This window comes from Phoca vitulina, unplaced genomic scaffold (assembly GCF_004348235.1).
Source record: "Phoca vitulina isolate PV1807 unplaced genomic scaffold, GSC_HSeal_1.0 scaffold26, whole genome shotgun sequence".
Lineage (NCBI taxonomy): Eukaryota > Metazoa > Chordata > Mammalia > Carnivora > Phocidae > Phoca > Phoca vitulina.
In genome coordinates, this window is record NW_022589729.1 from 7,976,754 (window position 1) to 8,001,322 (window position 24,569).

At 35.8% G+C, this 24,569-nt stretch overlaps 1 protein-coding gene across 1 annotated transcript in view; it reads right to left on the minus strand.

The window, feature by feature from the left end:
• Window positions 1-537: 537 nt before the first annotated feature.
• Window positions 538-24,569, minus strand: part of SPATA17 (spermatogenesis associated 17) — a 173,754-nt gene continuing 149,722 nt past the window's right edge. Inside the window, exons 10-11 of the mRNA XM_032422499.1 lie at window positions 4,205-4,287; window positions 538-618 (exon numbers count right to left, since the gene is read on the minus strand). Of these exons, the coding sequence (XP_032278390.1) occupies window positions 4,207-4,287 (81 nt within the window). The 3' untranslated portion in view covers window positions 538-618; window positions 4,205-4,206. The remainder of the gene's footprint in view (window positions 619-4,204; window positions 4,288-24,569) is intronic.

Sequence of the window (24,569 nt, forward strand, 5' to 3'; positions counted from 1 at the left end):
ATAAGATAAGAATAAGGTCTTGTCTGTATGTTCATCATTCACACTGACATGCTGGTTGCCCTTAACTTGGGTACCCAAACTGGTCTCATCAGTTGTGACCAGGGCGATGGGGTCAGAATACGGCCACTTCAGTGGAGCCATTTATGGCACTTTTGATCACCAGGGGCTGTGGTTGTGACAGACATTCTCAGAGGGAAAAGACCCACTATCCATATACTATGTGTACATAGGTCCACACTGTAATTAATTTATGAGCAGTTGGATGTAAAGTATTATAGTTTATTGAATCACTTTAAGAAGTGTGGTTTAAGTGTATTTTCTGTAGGATATGTTTTTATTTTACTTTTAGAACTGCAGGATATTTGAATGAACCAAAGATATTTCCAATTCCTCCTTGGGACAAATGAGAGAGAAAGAGGGGGCAAGGGGCAAGGGAGAGAGAGAGACAGAGACAGAGAGACAGAGAGAGAGAGAAACACTTCAGAGGTTAAGAGACTTGTGTCAAGGTTACTCAGCAGCCATAGAAGTAGAATCCAGGATTCCAGGCAGTGGGGATCTTCTATTCCACACTCACTTCATACCTTAACCTCATTTTTACATTTTGTCTTCTTTTATTTTCTAAAAACAAAAGAGTACAATGAAAGAAGAAAAAGAACCCAGGAACATGAATTATCAAATTCTCTATTTAAATCGTCCTCGCTTACAGTTAGCTCAGTTAAAAGTCTGGGAGGCTACACTTGGATTTGACTCATGTCTGCTGGAATTATCTTATTCTCTAATCTCTGTTTACACCGCTGCAGACGTTGGTAACCAAAGCTGATCGTGTGTGCCATTAGACACGTGGAATGCTCAGCCCACCTGCCTCAGTCATGGAGAAACACAGCAGAATGTCTTCCTAAAGGCAAGTGGGCTCTTACATCATCTTTATTCAAAGGACCACAGAGTCAAGAAAAAGATACTAAAGAAATCTTGGGTTTTATTTCATTTTGTTTTTTGCTAATTCATTATGACTACATTGGAAAGGGTTATAAATTCACATAGTGTCAAACTGAGTGACAAGGTTTAATCATTTCTCTTGTTGAATTAAAAAATTAACCCCCAACAGGCATATATATAGCTTATATGCTTGATTATTACTTTCTCCTCACACAACTTCTTTTTCCTTACACAGTTGCTAAGACCTTATTTCTTCTGGAGAAAGACAATAGAATTTCACCTGTTCCCTAATTCAGGTGCTAACTAAACTTACTTTTCATTTTAATTTTTTTCTCAGCTATTTGAGTCATTTATAAGCCAAATTCCTATGAAAAGGCGGGGGAGTACACTGGTTTTCATGCATAATTTAATTAAAACTTAACTCATCTGGTCTCAAAATTGAACCACATTTTAGCAGAAAGACAGCCTGGACCAAGACCCATCACAAAGAAGAATGCGAAAAACTTAAGGAGCACATAATGCAAGAAAACTCACATTGATGTCAGATTAACCAATGCTTTCACCTCATTTTGCTAAGTTTTCTTCACTCAAATCCTTAAAGAGACTCTTCTGCCTGGAAAGATGAATGTAGCTAAAAAGGCAGCAAAGCAATTCATACCCTTGACGCAATATAGTAAATGTGATTTCAACCAAGCTGCCTTTAGGAAACTATCAAAGGTTACAAAAACGACCAGTTACAAAGGAAAACTAAAGAAATTAAAAGGAGTCATATTCTAGTCAGAGAATAGATTTTAAAATATGTGTGTGTTTAAAATCTAATTCACTCTCAGCAATTTCAGTGGCGGAAATCTTAGTGTATTAATCAAAATGGGTAGTGTAGGCTCTGTTTATCCAAAAGGCAGACATGCTAAGGAAAGAAAGATTAATCTGGTAAAGGCATCACTATTCTAATCGGACTGATGGGAAAACGTAGTATGGGGGTAAGAGGCAATGTAGGGTGAATTATAGTGAAGTGATGAACTACCTTGAAGCTGAAGCAATCAAATAGATAGCTCTAAAAATTACTATGGCATCTTTATTCAACACTTTGGTGTAAGTGTCCCTGTCTTGGTCTTCTTTACAAAGAACAGAAGCACTTTGCTGTATTTGGTGAAATTAAATCTTAATAAGAGAGCTTCAGCTAAGGCTGCTACCCTTCACTTACCAAAATTAAACACTAGACATTAATTTCCTTTCCAAGAAGAGGAGATGACATTTTGATAATATTTTCAATTTACAAAATAGTTAAAAATCCAACGGAAGCATTAGCAAACATTTAAAAAAATTTCTATCACATATTTCTGTCACATATCTGTGCATTGTGCACTCTTTTTAATTAAAAGTAATGTGAAACATTTGTTACTCATCCTTGTCTTCTTTATAAATAATTTAGCAAGTAATTATTTTGTCTTTAGAAAAAAAGATAATTGTCTCTAAATTATTATGATTGAAAAGAATAAAGAGCAAGTAGTCCCTATTGGAGTATTTTAACACTTTGCTTTTGTCTGATTAGATACAAATTTTATAAAATGAGACCACAAAGAACTATCACCCAAAAAGGTAAGGCAATCATAATCTCACTATCTAGAGATAACTATCATTAACATTTTGCCTTATAAGAATGTATACATACACATGTAATATACAAGTAAGTGCACGCAAGTGTTTTTATACATACACACACATTATATATGTGTACACACACACACACACACACCTTTTTTAAAGGATTCATACTACACAGGTTCTTTTGAATCCAGCCTTCTTTTCTTAGAAATACAGGCATTTTTTCAAATTAATAGGTAAAGATCTATGTTATCATTTTTAATGTCTTCATAGTATTGCATTTATGTCTTATTTATTTAACTTACCATATACTGAGTATACACATTGTTTTCAACTTTTCACCATTATAAACAGGCTGTATCTTTTCTTTTTATTATGTTCAGTTAGCCGACATATAGTACATCATTATTTTTTGATGTAGTGTTCAACAATTCATTAGTTGCGTATAACACCCAGTGCTCATCACAACACGTGCCCTCCTTAATACCCATCACCTGGCTACCCCATCCCCTCACCCTCCTCCCCTCTGTAACCCTCAGTTTGTTCCCCGGAGTCCAGAGTCTCATGGTTTGTCTCCCTCTCTGATTTCTTCCAGGCTATATCTTTGAACTAATATCTGAAGTCATACACAAATATGAAAAATTTTATTTCCACTACTGCATACTGTGAATCACAAATACTAGATAAATGTTCCCATATGTAATGGTACTTTATAAACCTTTGAAACCGCAATTCCGCTTGGCACTATGTTTTTCTATTAGCTCAGAATATTTCATATTTCCCTTCCTATATTCCTTTGGAGTAGTTAAGAGGTAGATACTACTATCTACATTTAACACACTGATTTTTGAGTTGAAGCATCCAAAGTTGTAAGTGGGGGAGAAGTGACACTAACACTAAATCTACAGAACAAACATAAGTTGCTTGAATCTACTCTGTGCTCTTTCCAACGGACCAGTGCTTTCCCCTCGCTTCCTGGTGTGGGAGGATACCGGGGACTTCCACCCAGCGTGATTTTGCATTCCTGCCTCTTTCCCTTCAACTATAGTGATCTTTGCTGTCTTCATCCGATACCTCCTTTACATTACGCTGAAAGTGCCAGAATACATTTTAGTCTTACTTTGATAATAATCACTTCCTATTCTAAAACTCAACAATTAAACAGTTTTCACTGAGAGCTCATTTTGTGATCTTGAAGTTTATGTGGGTATCTCTGTTCTTCTCTATACTGTAAACTTTGATAATTAGAGATCCTCGACAGTCTTTATTTGGAATCCCCTAAAGACAACTCATACTTCAAATAACACACATACTGAAAACAGTATTTTAAACTATTTTAGCTTTTGGACACTACCAATATTTTTTCATTGCATTATGTAAAACTTTTATTGTATTAATTAACTTAAAAAAAGACTACTTTAGATTTTTGTCAATCCTATTTCTTAATGTATTTTGAGTCTGTTTTGGAGAAGAGCTTTGAAAAATAAAATCCATGATTTTTGAATGTTAAAAACCATTAAATTAGAATGAAAAATGGAGTTTTATTATATATAAATATTATATCATGGTTTTAAAAATGCTTGAGAGTTAAAGTCAATCTCATTTGATTTTTTAAAATGTTTTTAATATACTTTTTGAAGTACTTCTTAGCAAAAATGCATACCTTTAGATAATTTGTCCAGCTTTTGAATATAATTTTCCATACTTGGAGAAGAGATCAAATGATGGTAATACAGTTTGGAAATCCTGGGAAGAAAAAGATCAAAGATTACCACAGAGATCTTATTGACTTTGTATTGTTATTATTTTATCATAACTTATATCATATTAAATTTATAGACAGATATTTAACCGCACTTCAAATTTCCCATCATATCCTCAAATAAGACAAAATTGGCAGTTAATTTTTATCAGTTGAAAGCCAGACATACCAAAGCTTCCTTAGACACATGGTTTGTCATAGCTATGGGTGGTACTATTAAAAACCTCTGAGCAATGCAAAGACCAGATGCACTTACCTGTCTTCAAGGAACTCACAAATCTGTATTTTTTACCTTGACCTATAAGGTCCCCGCATAGTTGTGCTTTTGGGTCCTTCTCTGATCTGGCTTATTTGCCTCTACATTTCCCCTCATTTACTGTTCTTTAGTAACACTTCTGTTTACTGGACACATTTCCTCTCAGTCTTTATACTTACAGATGCTTCCACCTAGACAGCCCTATCTCCAGTTATTTTCATGGCTCATTCCCTCCTTTTATGACATCTCTGTTCAAAGAGGCCCTCCTAGACTACCTGTATATACAAAATAGTACTCCTGAAACTTTCTATCACCTCAACTGGCCTCTATCTTCTTAATTACCACTCCTTGATATTACATGTCTATTTATTTTGTGTCCCACATGAACATATAAGCTTCATAGGAGTAGGTACTTTGTTTTGTAAAAAATAAAGATTTGTTGACTGAATGAATGAAATGGGAAAGGTGATATACTGTGCTAAGTACTACAGTGTTGATTCAAAGAAATGTTACAGAAGTTTAGAAGGCAAAAGCATTCTTTTACTCAGTAGCCAGAGAAGCCACATTTGATTGAGGACAGAAATGAATGCTCTTCATGCATGGTAAAAAGGCAAATAAATTAAAGAAGTAAAGTACTAAATCAACAGTGAATACTGTAAATAAATGGTCAGACTAGATAAAAGCATATGTGTCTCCTCCTATGGGAGGCCTGTCCGTAATGGAGATGATTTGGGACAGTTTTTGTTTTTTTTCCCTTTAAGAAAACCTTGGAAAGCAGGACCTCCACCCTGAGCCCACCTCTTTTAGAGAGTTTGTACATTACAAACACGCAAAACATAAATGTATTGAAGAACACACAAGTGTCTCTGCCGCCGGCTCGCTACTCTGGCCCAGCAGCGCTCTTAACCCTAAATACCTGCTTTTATGACTGACGCTGTTCAGGCCCCAGGGAGAAGCTCACATCTGTTGCTCTGTGTTAGTGAAATAAAAGTGACTAAGCCCAAGTGACATGAAGGACAGTTACGCTGTAACTGACACTGCTTTCAAGGATGAAAAGAATTTAAGTGACAAAGATGCTTAGATAAAAAAACTAATTAATTTGAATAAAATCCTTCCTCTTGGATAGCATAAATGCAATAGAACTTGATATGATGAAGGATTATTTTTCTGTGGCTCCGAACATCCATACTCTTGCTTTCTTTTTAGTCCAAATTGTGATTCTAGAGGTACTCAGGAATTGATACCGTATTTACGAGAGTTGCCCTTGACATAGCAGGAATATTTTGCAATAGTAAATAATTCAAATTACTCTTAAATTTGAATGTATGAAGTTTAGGCATATGTGTGAAGCATGGTAGTGATTTTTTATGTAGGCACTTGATGAACTCAGAAACCTAGAACTGTGAATAGTTTTAGTTTTATAAATACACACAACAATTTAAATTTCAAAAATGTAAATGAAAAGGTTAATTTTTATCTAAATGATCTTAGTTTAAACTTTTGATATTTATTAATTATATTTATTCCTCATTTTGACATAATAGATAATTCTGAATAAAATAACTCATTTTTAAGACATGTAAATAAGTTTAAATTTGTTTTTTACATTAATTTACACTTGCTAAAAATGTATTCAAACTGTATATGCTTTAGATTTATATTTTCTTTTAAAATCCAGCTTATATCATTATTGATAATGTAATAAATCAAAATCTTGATTCTAAAAATATAATTAAATAAAAACTTAAAAAATAAAAATATAATCAATGATTCTGCTGAAATAAATGCAAGAAAATAAATTATATGGAATACATATTATGCATAATTTATGTGTGTCTTTATTTTATTACTCACCCAAACATTATAGACCCACCAACAGGTAAGCCAGTCATGGGAACAATTAGTAAATTCTGTTGTCTTTGATATCTTGCCAACTTTCAGTCTTAATTTTACATGTAGTTCTTGATGTTGTTATAAAAGTATTTTTATTATGGTAAATGACAGAACATATTTATTTAACAGTTAACTTGATCTATAACTTTTCAATCTGTCATATGATGCGTGGCTTCCATTGTTCTGGCCTTGTGCTCTGTAAATGGTAGAGGTGGGCCTGCTCTTCATATGCTTGGAGGCCTATTCAACGGACCCCCAGCTTCTTCTTCTCTAGACACAGAGTGCTCTTCCTCCAAAGGCCTCACTTTCCAAATCCTCTTTGCATCTGTCTTGTAAACCACTTTCATATTCTGAACACCTGTCTATAAGCAGTTTACTAAACTGATAAAAATGGAAATGGGGTAGTCTGAGCTTTCTTTACCTCTAACATCTCAGTTAGTTGTCCACATTTGACCAAAGTATTCTAGTGCTGATTAGGCTTACTTTATAGTAATTCTTTCCCTTGTTATGTAAGTAATTTTTTGTTTCCTTCACTAATACCCTTAAGAATGTTCCATTCTTTTATTTTTTTTATTGAGGGAAGTTTTCGTTTGGTTATTTTCTTTATTCTCTGAACCCTAGATGCCATCTAATCACTGTACTTTTGACAATGGTAGTATGATATAGTGGAAAGGGCTCTGGCCTGGCCTTGGGGCCATTGATTCATTTGTCAAACATGTGCTGGGCCCTACTCCAAGGTCTAGTCTACCCAGAACCAGGTGGGAATCCCTGGACTACCACTTACTAGTGTTTTCAGCTTGGTTGAGGTATTTAATCTACCTGAATTTGTTTACTCATCTGGACTCTAGTTTCCAGTCCAATATGTAAAGAGTTTGGAAGTCATCACTCCCATCATCACAACAGGTAAAAGCTGAACAGATTTCAAATCAACTCTTCTTAGATCCGTCAGAAAACCGAGGTCACAGGGCAAACTTCTGCTCTGAAAATGGGAGAGATAAGCAGGTAGTGAGGATCACAACTTCCTGGGAGCAGAAGCTCAGGAAGAGAAGTGCACTGAAGACAATCTCATAGGAATACCTTCAACTATAATTGACAAATTGCTGGTGGCTCAGTGTGGGCCAGTTGAGAGTTAAGAACTCCGAGGGGCCCCATCACAGAGGGGCTCCCATGCTATCCTGAGTTTTACTAGTAGCAGGCCTACCAGGTTCTCACTGTGAACCTCACTCTTACTTCCCGCAGAGGGAGGGAAAAAGTAGCCATTTGGGAATATTCCCAGAGCTCTCTGTTCTTCTTAATAAGGCGTGTCCTCAGTGAAACTATTTTACCAGTCTGGGGGATCACAAAGCCTGACTGATTTGAGGGAAGAGAAATAAGGCTCACTAAAAGACTGAGACCTAATCAGAAGACTATGGAACATTTCCCCTCCCCACAATTTACCACCACATCATTAGGCTCCTGTGCAATAACAGGAGATCACAGCCAAAATAACTGCAAGCCTGAGACCCCATTTAAGAGTCTCTAGGGACACTCAAAGAAAACAAGGGAGAGAAGAAAAAGGACACTAAAGAAAATTTTAGCTCTGACACCACAGCTATAGTCAACAGGGAACAGCCTAATTCCTTGGCAGAAAACATAAAAGCTCACACTAAAGGCCTATGTACTTTAGTTTTTTCCACTTGATATATCATGTCTAGTGTCCAACAAAAAATTACAACTCATGCTAAAAGGCAAACAACAACCACCACCACAAACCCCAAAAAACTCAAATCTGAAGAGGCAAGTCAGACATCAGAAACAGACTCCGATACGCAGAAATTTTGGAATTATCAGACTGGGGATTCAACTATGATTAATATGCTAAAGGTGCTAATGTGAAAAAGTGGACAACTTGCAAGAACACATGGGTAATGTAAACAGAGAGATGAAAACTAAAAAAGAACCCAAGGAAATACTAAAAATCAAAAACACTATAAGAGAAATAAAGAATGGCTTTGATGGATTCAGAAGGAAACGACACGGCTGAAGAAAAAATCAGAGAGCTTGAAGATATGTCAGGAGAAATTTCCAAAGCTGAAATTCAAAAAGAAAAGAGAATGAAAAAGATGGAATAGCATATGCAAGATATGGAATAGATATGCAAGAACTGTTAGACAATCACACTAGGTGTAACTTAGGCATACTGGGAATATCAGAAGGAGAAGACATAAAAAAGGAACAGAATATTAGAAGTTTCTTCCTAAATTAATGACAGACATGAAACCAGATTCAGAAAGCTCAGAGAACATCAAAAATTTACACCCAAGCATGTCATATTCAAACTGCAGAAAACCATACGAAGAAAAAAATATTGAAAAAAGGCAAAGGGGAAAAAACCCACCTTCCAGATAGAGGGACAAGGATAAGAATTACATTGGACTTCTCTGCAGAAACCATGCAAGTGAGAATGGAGTAAGAAAGTGTTAAAAGAAAATAATCACCAACCTACCATTCTGTATCCAGAGAAATTATCCTTCAAAAGTAAAGGAGAAACAAAGACTTGCAGACAAACAAATATTTTGATAACAAATGAAGAAATGTCACAGGTAGCCCTACTATGCAAGAAATGCAATTTCTTTTCTAAAGAAAGAAAACGTTTAAGTTATCAGAGAGAAGGAAAACAAAATAGGTTAGAAATGAGGAGCATTAGAGAAGAAATAAATGAAGGTAAAATAAAACCTTTTATTTTCATTTTTCTTAATTACCTTTCAGATAACCATTTTCTTCAAAATAATATTATACATATATAATACATAATAAATACATAATATGTACAATATATATAATAAAACATAATCAGTGACTACAGCTTATGGATGAGGTAAATGAATGACTGCAATGTTTTAAGGGATGGGGGAGTTGTGAATAATCTGTTATAAGGTAGTCGAACTACCTACGAAGCAGTACAGTGTTATTTGAAAGTGGACTTCGATGAGTCATATGTATATTCCAAACTCCAGAGCAAAAACACACAAAATTTTTTTAAAGAAGTATAACTGATATGCCAAGAGAGGAGAGAAAATGGAATCATATAAAATGCTGAATAAAACTAGAGAAGCCTGAAAGAGTGGAAAGCAAAAACAAAACAGAAAGAAAAGACCAACAGAGAACAACATAATTGATGGAAAACAGCTGCAAGTAGAGTAGATATTAATCCGACTATATTGGGGCGCCTGGGTGGCTCAGTTGTTAAGTGTCTGCCTTCGGCTCAGGTCATGATCCCAGGGTCCTGGGATCGAGCCACGCATCGGGTTCCCTGCTCTGCGGGAACCCTGCTTCCCCCTCTCCCACTCCCCCTGCTTGTGTTCCTTCTCTCACTGTGTGTCTCTCTGTCAAATAAATAAAATCTTTAAAAAAAATTAATCTGACTATATTAACAATCACTTTAAATGTGAAAAGTCTAAATACATGAGTAAGAGGCAAAGACTGTGGACAAAAACAAGATTCAATTATATGCTGGCTCCATGACACCTGCTTTAAATAAAAATAAAAATATAAGCAGATTAAAAGTAAAGGGATGGAGAAGATATACCATGCTAACATTAACTAAAAGAATGCTGGAGTGACTATATTAATTTCAGACAAAATAGACTTCAGAGTAAATAAATTAGCAGGGATAAAGATGGGTATTTCACAATAAAGGGATCAATTCTCAAAGAAGACATAACAATCCTTAATGTGTATGTGCCTAGCTACAGAGCATCAAAATACATGAAGCAAAACTGATAGAACTGCAGTGAGAAAAAGTCACTGTACAGTAGTTAGAGATCTCAACATCCCTTTCTAAGTAACTGACAGATCCAGCAGGCAGGAAATCAGTAAGTATACAGTTGAAAAGAACAGCTATCAATCAACTCTAACTGACATTTATAGACAACAATAGCCGACACATTCTTCTCAAGCTCACATGGAACATTCACCAAGACAGAACACATTCGGGGCCATAAAATACACCTCAACAAATTCAAAAGAATAAACATCATACAAAGTATACTCTTAGATCACAATGGAGTTAAACTAGAAATCAGTAACAGAAAGATAGTTGAAAAATCCCCAAATATTTGGAGGTTAAACAAAATACCTCTAGATACACTTGGGTCAAAGAGGAAGCATCAAGAAAAATAAGAAAATATTTCAAACTAAATGAAAATTAAAATACGACTTATCAAAATTTGTGGGATGCAGCAAAAGGAGTGCCTAGAGGGAAATTTATAGCATTGAATGCATATAGCAGAAACCACTAATTTAAATTTTCACTTTAGGAAACTGGAGAAAGAATAAATCAAATCTGAATTAAGCAGAAGAAAATAAAATCAGAGCAGAAATCAGTGAAATTGAATACAGGAATTCAATAAAGAAAATCAACAAAACCAAAAGCCAGTTCTTTGAAAAGATCAGTAAAATTGATAAACAGCTAGCCAGGCTAAGAAAAAAGAGGGAAGACACAAATTACTAATACCAGAGATGAGAAATGGACCATCATTACTGATCCCACGGATATTAAAAGGATGATAAAGGAATATTATGAACAACTCTATGATCATAAATTTGATAACTTAGGTGAAATAGACCAATTCCTTGAAAGACACAACCTACTAAAATTCACACAAGGAGAAATAGATAACCTGAATAGGCCTATATCTATTTAAAAAATTGAACCAATAATTGTTAATCTTCCCAAACAGGCCCAGATGATTTCACTGATGAATTCTACCAAATACGGAAGAAATGATACCAATTCTGTTTAAATTATTCCAGAAAATAATAGCACAGGAAGCACTTCCTAACTCATTGTTTCATCTTCTATAAAATGGAGATATTTGTCTCACAGGGTTGTTGTAAAGATTAACCAGGAAGTCTATTCATATTCTACCTATCGTGTTCTTTAAAAATCAAATTAAATAAATTCCACTGGCACCCATGAGAGACGAATTATGGAGCAGTAATGAAGTGAAGCGGGACTCAAAAGATTTTGATCATAACCCCCATGAGTGAAGATATTTTGAGCAAGCACTCTTAATATATGTCTAGTTATTTGTTTTAAATTTTACATGTATAATACTGTGATAGCAAAATGACATGTTAAACAGGTATACAAATGAGGTAAAACTCAATATAAATAGAAATTCTAACATGTTCTTCCTTCATTCCTGTGGATCTTCTTGTGTACTTAATTTTGGACTCCTCTAATACAACGAATGAAGCGTGACTTAATCCTGCGTTATAGTCTCACTGTGCCTTCCACTAATGTCTGAAAATCTACAGTGTGTAGGTACTGTGCTAGTCAGCTTCCAACTGATGGTGACCAAAACTTAGTTGTGTCTTCCCAGGGGACCTCACAGGCGAGTGGAAGTCAGACAATAGGCATTTACAGTTGTGTAGATAAACAGGCATTGACTCTTCAAGTACCTACACTTTCTATCCCCTAAAAGAAAAATTTTCATAAATTCTTTATCATTCTTTTTTTTTTTCATTTAAAACCCCAAATTCTTACTTGGCCCTCGCTAACCAGTAACTGTTACCTCTGGTATAGGAAAAGATGAATATGCCATTAAGACAGCTTTGGTTTTGGAGAAAATCTGGTGCTGGTTCTAATTTGTTTAAAATTTGCCTCTGATACATAAAACAGGCCACCCTGCCATGGGAAGCTCTTTATGAGCTCAAGAAAACCACCTGCACAACACTCACGCAGTGTCACCTTTTAAATGGGGGGTGGGGAATTGCTTTTCTGAAAAATAACCTCATCAAGAAAAACACTGGGGACAGTAATTCTAAATCCTGCCATAGCCTTTGCTTGCCAAAGCAGACAGCTTTTGCTATTAGGATGCCCAGCCAAACACAAATAATCCACTGCTAAAATGAGCTCCTTGGGACAATTTAGGAGTCTTTGGAAGTGAACGGCTCTTTGAGCTGGAATGCAGCCCAGGTCCATTTTCAAACCCAAGTCAAAATGACAAAGAGCAAATTTCCTGGGCCACTCACCCACTAAGTGTAAGATTACTTTAGGTTGGCAGCTGGGTTGTTTATCTAGTTATTTAAGGTTTTTCACCAGATACTCACAACTGAGTACTTAAACAACCAGCTTCAATGTTGGTAAGCAGGACAGGGCCGATAACACTATAGCAAACAAAACCTCCGAGATTGGAAGGACAAGACAGAAATCAAAGGTTACGCACATACTGTTCAGCTTAAATTTTTTTTAAAAATATTCAAAAAAATAGCTCTAAAGCATTGCAAAGATTTTTCTCTTAGAACTTAAAAAAAAAAAAAGAGAGAGAGTGTGGCAAGAACTTTTAGCTGAATACTAAATACTATTTTAACTGAAAATACTTCCTGAATGAGATCACAGTTAAGTCTAGTTTGCACTTGGCATTTTCTATAGTCTTCAAATGAGAGTTCATTGGCAGGTTTAAAAAACAGCCTGGCATTATTCCCGTACAATCAAACTTTGCTCTCGTTACATGTGGAAGATGCTATGATGGCATGAGCATTTCTATAGTTTTGACAAAAGAATATGGTTAAATGTTGTAGGAGTTAGTGTCTTCTCCCTGTTCACTCTGTGTTTTCAGGAAAACATCCTAAAGTGTTCTCTATTTGTGTTCTTCTCAATCCCATAGCTTTAGGATTTATCATGTTACTCTTTCAATTAACCATTTGTGTATTTTCCCAAAGAAACCATTTTTAGCTGATACCGAGTTCATGATGCATTGTCAGTCTGAACGTGGAAAGGAAACCAAGTTCATTTGCATATTACATTATGCTTAGCATGTCACTGACGGTATTTGCAAGAGTGGTTTGAAAACTTACTTATGACTTCTACTCTGAAGTAGTATTGCTTTGGAGCCAAGCTGCCTGGGTTTGAAATCCAGCTTTATTCCTAAGAGTTCTGTGATCCTGGACAACTAATTTAACCTCTGCAATTCTTGTTTTTTCATTTGAAAGAGATGAAATAACACGAAAATAATAACACTTGACTCATAGGATTGTTACAGTGATTATGAGTTCACACACATAAAGCATTTAACACAGTGCCTGCCACATAGCAAGGACTTCGTAAGTGTTAGCTATTTCCAAACTAAGAAATTCTTAGATACCCTTATGGGCGTGGGAGGGCGGAAGGAATAGTTGTGAATGAATAATCCTAAATAGCTACTTATTCAAAGGTCATTTATATTTGACTTTGGTATACACATTCCTACTTTTATTTCAATGTGGGTACATCTGAAATCTAATATTATATATTTGAGTTTCTATTGAATCTTTTTCCATTTTTATATATCTTTCTTCTTAACAGATTTATCTGCTATAGTTTTAATAGTTTTATCTGTTTTCTTTTATTTAGTTCATGCTCCTCCTCCATCTTTATAGCCTTGGTTATAAATGCACAGGTGGGAAATGGCAAGCCAGATATGTAAAAGTGAAGGATAAATAATGGAGTTTCTTGTTTGACCAGTTCATTGCATTATGGTGTATATATATTATGGCCACAATCAAAGAGATATAGGATATAAAGATATATCAGAAGGAATAGATCTAGATATAGAAATATATTTGTACATATAAAATGTGGCCTTATCTATTTAATTTCAACTAAAAACAGTAAAAATGTCATCTAAGTAAAAGTCACTGAAATGGAACATCCAACTAGATACAATGTTGTAGTTAGAATGATCTGTAGCCTTTTAGTTGGTTTGGTAACAAAGCTAATGATATCAGGGTAAGAGGTTCCAGGAACATTATTTTCATATAGAAAGAGAGTCCATTTTAAATAGAGGGGAATGCTATATGAACCTAGCATTAAAGGGAAAGTTCGGGCTTGCCTATGGTTGGTGTACTGGAAAACGGGCTGCAAAAGTGTTCAGAGAGAATATCGAAATGGCTTGAGGAAAACCACTTACAGGGGAGCCTGGCGGTGCAGTCGGCTGAATGTCAGACTCTTGGTTTCAGCTCAGGTCCTGATTTCAGGGTTGTGAGATCAAGCCCCGTGTCGGCTCTGTGTTCTGCACGGATTGGGATTCTCTCTCCCTCTCCCTCTGCGAACCGCACGCCCCCTGCGCCCCACCCCCGTGCACTCACACTCTCTCTCAAATAAATAAATCTTAAAAAGAAAGAAAGAAAACCACTTAGAGTGGAGAATAACAACTGAAACCAGGATTGTGACATTCTTAAATACTGTGTGTTTCTTAGCAGGAAAGAAACTGAATGCCTTTAGGTAATTTGGTACTTTAAGACAATTCTCAAGAGGGGAAATAACTACTAAAAGACTGGCCACACTATTTTCACAATTGTATTCCCAAGGTTTAGCACAGTGTATGGTAGGGGCTTGGTAAATATTACTTGGCTGAAGGAATGACTGAATGATAATAAACAGACATGGCCTTGGGGAAACCACAAATCTGCTCAAAGTGTGAGCCTTCTGGAATAGCACCTCCTTATCCTCTCATTGAACCCTGTCACTCTAGAAGCTAAGAGGAGTGGCAACTGTGTGCCCAGTTCTCCATCATCAAGAGGGTCCTCCTAAAGTCTGCTACACACTCTGGAATGTTCCATTTTCCAGCTAGTTCCATTTTCCAGCCCAGCTCCCTCAGTACCTTCAGTAATCTGAGTCTAAAAGTATTTGGGGGAGAGACAGAAATCAGGAGGGCAGGGAGAAGGAGAGAGAGTGAGAGTGAGAGAGAAGAAGGAGAAGGAGAAGGAGAAAGAGAAGGAGGAGAAGGAGAAGAAGGAGAAGAAGAAGAGGAAGGAGAGAAGAGGAACAAAGAGGACGAAGAGAAGGAGAAGAAAAGGAGACAATAAAGTAGAGAAAAAGTGATAACAGATACTCATCTATGAGCTCTATGGCAAATGAACAGGAGGGTGTATTTGTCTTCTATGTTATATTACCAGCCATTACAGTGCCTGACCCATCAGGACTCAATAAATCATGATTGAATGGAAATACAGGATTTCTCATTGTGACTCTGTTTTGCAAAGATAATAATGCCCAGATTCACCAGTAAATACCCAGAGCAATGTGTTCAATGATGACTTCTTTATAAGAACACTAACCATTGATCCTCACTATTCAGATTCCTTATTTGCAAATTTAGTAAAATTCATTTGTAACCTCCAAATCAATACCCACAGTGCTTTCATACTCACTCACAGATATAAGCAGAGTAGCAAAAAAGCTGAGTCACCTGATGTACACATCCCAGCTGAGGCCTGCTTTGTAATTTCAGCTCTTACGCTGTAAACAAGTGTCCCTTTGTGTTCTAATTTTAGTACTACCTTTTTCATCTTTTTGTGCTTGTTGCTGGGTGATTTCACTGTTTAAAATGGACCCCAAGCACAGAGCCGCATTGCTGTCTAGTGTTCCTAGATGCAAGAAGGCTACTATGTTCCTTGAGGAGAAAAGATGTTTGTTAGATAATCTGCTTTCAGGCAGCAGTTACAGTGCTGTTAGCCAGGAGTTAGATGTTAATGAATCAACAATATATATTTAATGAATTTAAACAGAAACACACATAAAACAATGTTATGTATTGGTTAGTTGATAAAAATGTGGACCACCGGCTCTCAGGAACCTAACCCTACACTCCCCTCAGGAGCAATGGTTCGGTATTTGCTGACACAGTGTTCATGCTGACCCTACAGATCATGACCAGCTCAAATACGAGGATCCACCGTATGCCTACTCCACAGTCAAGCTCTATCATGATGCACTCACTGTTGCGTGGACTTGTATATTCTATAGAATACTACAGATACCATGCCTCTTAGGGCACAAACTATGCTGAATGAAAAAAATGAATGAACGAGAACACGAATAAAAATATGAACTAAGGGATTCACAGTACTGTTTACTATTCTTTACAGAATGGGTTGCAAATAACTTTTTGTGACTACTAACTGTATATCAATTATAATCTAACATTTTAGTTTTTTTTTTTTTTTAAAGATTTTATTTATTTATTTGCCAGACAGAGAAAGAGACAGCAAGCACAAGCAGGGGGAGCAGCAGGGAGAGGGAGGGGGAGAAGCAGGCTCCCTGCTGAGCAAGGAGCCTGATGCGGGACTCGATCCCAGGACCCTGGGATCATGACCTGAGCTGAAGGCAGATGCCCAACCAAGCCACCCAGGTGTCCCCTGACATTTTAGTTTTAGTTTTATGAAGAGGTTTTCATTTCAGTATAATTTCTCTGAGATTAAAAGTAAAGTATAAATGAAGCTTTCAATGAACAGAATTCTCATAACCCTCTACTAAACCTAGATTTTCATATTATCACCAGGAGTTATCATATTTATTTAATTTCTTTCTGCTCCTTTTAAATAATTGGTTTCACTCTTTCTTTCTTTCTTCCTTTCTTTCAAAAAAAAAAAAAAAATGTTAAATGACTACTTAGGCCAAGCACTACTCTAGGCTATGAGGATACAACAATGAATCAGTCGGGCAAAAATTCCTATCTTCATGAAACTTAAATTTCTAGTAACTACAGACAGACAATAAGCAAATAAATCAGTCAGATAATAAGTGCTATTGAGTAAGGGGCAGGCAAAGCTAGGTAGGAAGAGATAAGATAGGGGGCTATGTCATCAGGCTCAGAAATCCCAAAAATGTGGAGGTGTGGGGAAACCAGAGAAAAGGGAACAAACTGGACCACCCTGCCCTAGGGGTGTGGGGCGGGTGTCTTTTTTAATGATAATCACCTATGACCAACAAGGAATAACCTGACCCTAAAAAGGAAGTAAGCCATTGAAGGTGTTATCACTAGTCCTTGCTCAATGGTGATTATCAGTAGAAATGTTAAAAGGATTTAAGTCCCTGGTTAGCTTCCTATAAAAGACCAACCCTAAAGGCCCTCATTGGCAACCCTGTCTGGACCCCTCTCGCTCTTGAGAGCTTTTTCTGTATCTTCACTTAATAAACTTCTATCACTTTACTCAATCTCCCTTATCCGCAAGATTCATTCTTCAACTCCGTGAGACAGTTCTTCCCCATCACTTCCCTAGTTCTTCCCATCACTATGAAGGAAAATGAAACGGGGGAGGGAGAAGGGCCGAGGTAAGGGCCTGCAATTTCAAATCACGTGGTCAGGAAAGCCTGCTCTCGGATGACATTTGAGAACGAACTTGAAGGAGATGAGACTGTAACCATGCAAACTAAAAGCATCACTACAACCACCAAATTTGTCACTACAACATTAGTGTCATTTCAAGTAACCCAAGTCCACAAGCTACCCTAAAAAGATCGATTTATCTGCCCTAAGACTTTTGGAGGGCAAAATTTCCTGATGTCCGACACCTGTTTGTGCATTGGCATTAGCGGTGCCTAATGCTGGTAAGCGTCAGGCAAGTGTTTGTGACGGGATTCATTAGTCTTTCTTGGTTAGCTGGAGGGGAGGCCTCCGCCTAACATACCTCGTTCATCCCCTCGTCTCTGCAGGCAGTGCGAACGGGGCCCCGTGGCCTTGTCGTCTATGAACAGAGCTCCACTCATCACGTCTTCAATGGGCACTGCCAAGGCTAATGCTGTCCTCATGCAACACGCACTGACACCTTTCCGGCTCCCCAGGAAGGGGGAGGTGTGCACCAGTCAGCCAGCGCTGGGGCCTAGCCCATAGCTTCCAATTCCCACTGGTGCATTGGCATTCCTTAAGTAGCACGGCCCAAGAGAGGCATTTGGGGGAATAAAGAGGACTATCAATGGCTACTTCTTTCTTTCATTCAACCATAAATGGTGTCTAATGTCAAAATGAAATTAGCCAGAAAAATATTCACATAGAAATAATACTTGATGCATTATCTGGATAAGTGGCAACTGCAGAATTTTTTTTTTTTTAATAGCAATAACTAACTTTAGTCAAGGTTAGGTTTTTTTTTTTTTTTTTTTTTTTTGATTGTGGGCTCCAATGAGAAAAAGGGAACCCCCTACAAAAGAAGTAAAGATGCATCTTCCTCCACTTTCCTTGAAAGTGTTCACATCTAAGTTTTTGTGATGGGATTTATTATTGTTTCTTGGTTAGCTGGAGGGGAGGCCTCTGCATAACATACCTTGTTCCTTTTCTAATTACCTACTGAAAATGCAAACACCCCCTAAACAATAAACTGGCTAATTTTTTTTTTTTTTTTAAAGATTTTATTTATTTATTTGAGAGAGAGAGAGTGAGAGAGAGAGCGCAAGAGGGGGTAGGGTTAGAGGGAGAAGCAGACTCCCTGCCGAGCAGGGAGCCCGATGTGGGACTCGATCCCGGGACTCCGGGATCATGACCTGAGCCGAAGGCAGTCGCTTAACCAACTGAGCCACCCAGGTGCCCCCTAAACTGGCTAATTTAAAAGGCATAGCTAACTAAAATGAAGGGCAATTTTCTACTTATTTTAATGGCTTTAAAAGTACAGATCTTACCCTTGGAATCAACTAGTCATCGGATTTTTGCCTTCATAAAAGCCAGTCTATCTCCTCCTGTATACCATTTTCATCAGTGTTTTTTTACTTGTTGGTTTACTCTTTTACTGTGAGAATGTCTGTGATAATGTGTGGTATAAAAATCAAGAAATCAGTCTCGCAGCAGGGAGTCTACTAACAACACCATTTTCATCTTACCCTTCAAGCACTGGCAGAAAACATATTAATTGCAGTTTAATTTGTGCAACAAATATTTCATTTTAATTATGTTTAATTTTTGTCAAGCTATAAAAATGTCAATAGTTCTGACACCGTTTTTTTCTTACAAGTTTTTTTAAATGAAAGAATTAAAATCAAGTGCTGTTTCTGAGAGAAATTATGAAAGATTTCTAATTACTGCTTATGTTTTTGAAAAACTGCTAATCTAGAAGCCCCAAAATAACATCTGGGAACATGTGAGCTTGAAGCTTTATTACTCAATGTTTATAATTCTTAATAATATACACGCATCATTAATAAAATGGAATTCTCACAGGAAGGATTTTTTTTTTTTTTTGTAATTATAGGCTATATCAATAACTGTCATTGAATGGTACATTTTCTCTACAAAAACACTTTTGTTAATTCCTCTCAGGAAAACTAAGACAAGAATAAGTGAAACTGATTGCAGTTGCTATACCACACTCAAGAAAAGAATATTTACCATTAACAGAAGTAGAAAGAAAAATGTCAAACCACCAAAGTTGAACAGTATTATATTCAGAAAATATTTATTAAGCTCTCACTAGGTGTAAATTCTACCCAAACATTAAGTTCCATGCAAAAAGGCTATCTCCTCCTGGAAATCCTTCTCTCTCCAGATGTAAGTTAGATCTCCCTGCATGCCTATGGTGCATAATTATACCCTTCTCACTCTCACTGCCCTTATTATGTTTTCTGGTTGGTATAACAGTAATTCCTACACATTTCATGTCCCCCACTAGATGATAAGGTTCCTGGGGGCAGGATCCAGCCTTCTGTGTTCATATCCTCCATCTATCACGTTCAAGTATACTTTAAAATGAAAACCTACTGGTATGAATAAAATGTTCTGGGTGTTCTGTTTTGGGAAATAACACTATTATTTCAAAAGCCTTTATAGACCTGTATTTCAAAATTACTCATTTAGAAGACTTCCAGTTTTAAGATGGCAGAGCAATAAATTTCTTGCCCTATCTTATCCTCTTAGAAATCTGCCCCCAAACATGGAGGATTACAAACATCTGCAAAACTACACCTTCAATGAAACTGGGAGATGGCAGTGACCCCATGTTCAGAAACAGATGAGGAGTGGTACCAGCCCTAAAACGAACAGAAAACAGAGATACCTTTATGTCTGGATACAAATGAAATTCCATCCTATTCTTCCTTCCAATACCCGTATCTGGATTTTGGAACCTTCAGATATCTCAGAAGCCAAAAGTGAGGCACAGGGTTTGGCTGAAAGTCTCTATGAGGAACAGTTCTAAGCTCCCTTCCCAAGTGTCCCCCAGGAACTTCCCTGCTTTTCTCTCCCAGGGTTAGGGAGTCTGTTTTCTGAGGGGAAATAAAACAAAAACAAAAACTGGAGACATTAGGCATAGTAGACGTTGAGGGTTAAGGCACTAATTAAGTGAAAGTCTTCACACTGAATGGTGAGAACACCATACTGTTCATACCCCAGCTCCATTCCCAACTCCCAGAACACTAGCACATTTGGCAGATTAGGGAATTTTGTTGAGAAACTGAATGGCTATGAGTAGTGGCCCCTCTATAGAAAGTTACCTTTGAGGTGAAAGCTATCAAATAAGCCTTATTCAGGGACATAATGAGTTCAACTAGCATTTTAGTGTCTCATTTTTAATAATGAACAGCCCAAGATTAACAGATGTTTGAGAAAAACCTCCAACCTAAAAGACAAGAGACAGTTATAAATAAGCAAAAAAAAAAAATTAGATGACTATGCAGCAGAAAAAAGTATCATTAAAATCTAAAATATTCTAAGAGACATTAAGATATATATTGCATATATATTGCATCCATTAAGCAAGTATAGGTTGCTATTTAAAAAAATCAAAAATAAGAAAGAGCTTTACTGAATTAATAATACAGAAGCAGAAAAAAACAACCTGATAGAAAAACTGGAATTTAACACCAAGGAATGCTCCAAGGAAGTAAAACAAAGGGACAATGAAATGGAACTAGGAGAAAGAAGATTTAAAAAACCAAAAAAAAAAAAAAAACACAAAACAACAACAACTTGAGGATCAATGTAGAGAATTTGATCTCTTACTATAGAAACTCCAGAATCTCAGAAAACAAGAAAAGAATTAGGAAATAATGGAAGAAAATTACCCCCAAACAAAATGACAGATACCAGTGGCTTAAAACAGAGTAGAAATAACTTTGAACTTAAAATTCTAGATCTGATCAGTATCAATTACATGTGGGATGGAATTTTCAGAGGTAATAATTATACTGAAAGCCTCTTACAGAGTACAGGGAAACTTGACAAGAAGTGTGAAGAAAATCAAGCAAATGGGGATAAATGCAATTATTAATTCCAGGAAAGAAATTATACTTTCTTGTATAAAAAGTTATACAAGAAAGAAATATCATCATAGAACACTTCATGGCTTAGTAAGAAACAATCTTTCCACAGTTTAAAAATAAAACACCCAATATAGAAAGGCTGAATATTTGTTGACTCGACTTAGAATTACTTCAAGAAAACACAGAGAGGATGTCATAAAAGAGCTAAATTCATATCTTCCATAGCTGAAAGTCAATAGCTAACATCTAAAACTGATAAATTAAGAGAGAGCATATTCTTTAGGTAGAATATAAAAGAATTGAAAATGGTGATTTCTGGAAAGGAGGATTGGACATGAAGGATGGGGGAGGAATGGGTCACGACTATGCCACTTTACATTCTAAGTCTTTGAACATATTTACTTTATTTTTACTATGTACATGTTTTACTTTGATATAAACAAAGTAAATAATTTTAGTGCATCAAAAAGTTTACTATTCTTAGAATTAAATTTCCTCTCTACTTGGATTATTTGTCAACTACATTATTCTCAGCAACTGATGTCCTACTTTTTAAATCATTTATATAAAATACCCAGTTACATTTATCCTAAATACCTAAATGTATGGTTTTCCATATGCTATTTTTAAAGGCCATATTCCCTTTCCGACTATTTTTAACAATGCTTCCCATAAGCAAGTCTATATAATATTATGATACAGAGAAGACAGTCAATGGGAATTAATGTATTTTATAATGCCAACTCCTTTCATAAACTTTTGGAAAATTATATATACATGTACTAGTCTATGTACAATACTTAATGTCTATATTTAAACCAAAATTATTAAAGACAATGTTCTATTTTCTGAACTAGTGTCCTTTTCTCCAACTAAATCAAATTAAGAAAGCAATGTGAATTTCCTCACAAGCTATTTCATACTTGGATGCCCTTGAACTTTACTGAGTCTGAACTAAAAACATGTGTAGGTAAAATACTTTGATATTCAAAATACTAAGGAATGTTTATTTGCTGTTGCCATTCAAAGCACAATTTATTGCAGAACATTTATATATAACTTGTAATTCACTTAAACTTTAAAAATAAAAGGCTGTCAAATTCAAGAACTTATGATACCTATAAAAATTTAATCTCAATATTTAATACATTATTTCATTATTATTTTTGAGTAATACAAAAATTATTTAAAGATTGAGAGGATATAAAAATGGAACAATTTAAATAATTACAGCCTCTTGAAACTCTATGGTTAGCATGGTCACACAATATGGGAGAAAAATTCTTTTGAATAAAGTTAAATTCAACTGTGTATGTATTGACTTATATCTCTTCTGTTCTGCAAATAAGAACTTAACAGAAACAAAGTAAAAAATAAATATGTCTCACTGTGGTCAATATACAATAACTACTGATCAGTTGATATCTTTTTTAAATTGCACTTTGAAACTAAACCACTAATATATGTTATATTCTTAGTAAATAAATGATATGAAGTTGATATTTATAAACTTGACAAATTTTGAACTGTTAAGTAGGTTAACCACTTGTATAATTAGCTTAAATTATTATTCTATTTAATAAGACCCTTTTTTATAAGAAATATAAAGTAGATTCAATATAAAAAAAATAAAACAAGTAGCAAGCATATATAACATTAAGTTGTAAGTAGTTCAGATTTGGCACTGAGGTGAGCAGGCTAAATAGTTTACTGCGGTATTAAAACATCTTGTAGCCATCAGCAACCTGAAGGTCAATATGAATTATTTGTAGAAAACACCTCTGAATTTAAGCTTGATAGGTTAAAAGCATTCCAAACAAATCAAAATCTTCCAGAGGTAATTCGTAGGGTCTTTTTAACAAATAAGAACCAGAATGTTCTTCACTTTATTCAGTAAAATTTTGACATGTATATATTCACTTTACTTAAGAAAGGAAAAGTTTAAGAATTATTTTATATTGAAAAGCTACATTAAAACTCTGCTTTATCATGAACATAATATAAATACGGTAGACTGAAATAATTATGAGTTGTAGATTTATTTTATGCAAACATTATTTAGCAATGTAGTTTAGGATATTAATGCATAACACTTGTATATATTTCTCATGTGGACAGATGTTTAGCTAATATAGATCATGATGTAGGTGTTAGTCATCATTAATGCTATTTCTAGAAACCCATTAGTTTCCAAGAGCCTGGAAATTAATGGTAGAATATTTCAATTGGTTTTGTCTGCTCTACAACTAAGGTTAGAGCTTATCCAAATTTTCAAAAAACTGTTAATGTGATTTAATGGATATTAACCTCACAATGTTTGATAAAGTTCTTATCCATTGTGGGGGTTAGTTAATTAGCTCGAGGAGGAATTTCCTCTCTATGAAATCTTATATTTAGAGCTCTAAGAAAACTCTTGTCCATCTCCATCATCAATAACACATAAAAGAACTGGCTAAGGATGTGGGGGGGGGGGGCGTATATCAAACAACTAGTAATGTCTATGTCTTCATGGGTGGAACTGAAAAAGCCATCAAAGAATTATCTCCAACAAACAATCTGGCTCTCAGTTATACCAGTTAAGTTTTTTGAAGCTTTCAAATAATAGATCTAATTCTCAATCTAAGTAAATTATTCTGGATCTCCTCCTTACCTATGACCTAATCACAAGTTTTAAAGTTGGATTTCTTTGGGGGTCATTTTTTTTTCAAAAAAAAAAAAATTCTCTCTCTCCAAGAGATTCAGGGTAATAAGTGGAAAACATAAACTTGGTGCACTACAGAAACCAAGCCGTGGGCTGGGCTCTACGGAGGTTCTACATAGACTCAGTGCATGCAAGGCCCATGTGCTAGGCACAGAAGAGTTGCAAGTAAGAGGCAGGACCAGGTTAGAAGTGTAAGTTTTCATCTCTTCCACCAATTATTAGTGCTGGAGAACTACAAAATGAGGGCAAGTGAATTGGGTTGCCTTCGAACTGGAGCCTGGAAAGAGGCCTTGATCTAAAGAGATAGAAGACCCAAATTCATAGGCTCTCTGTGTTGGTAAACAGTGAATGTGTCTAGTGCTCTTCAGATGGGAGGATAGGAGGGAAAAAATTATACAGGCCCATGGACGAAAAATCAATTCAC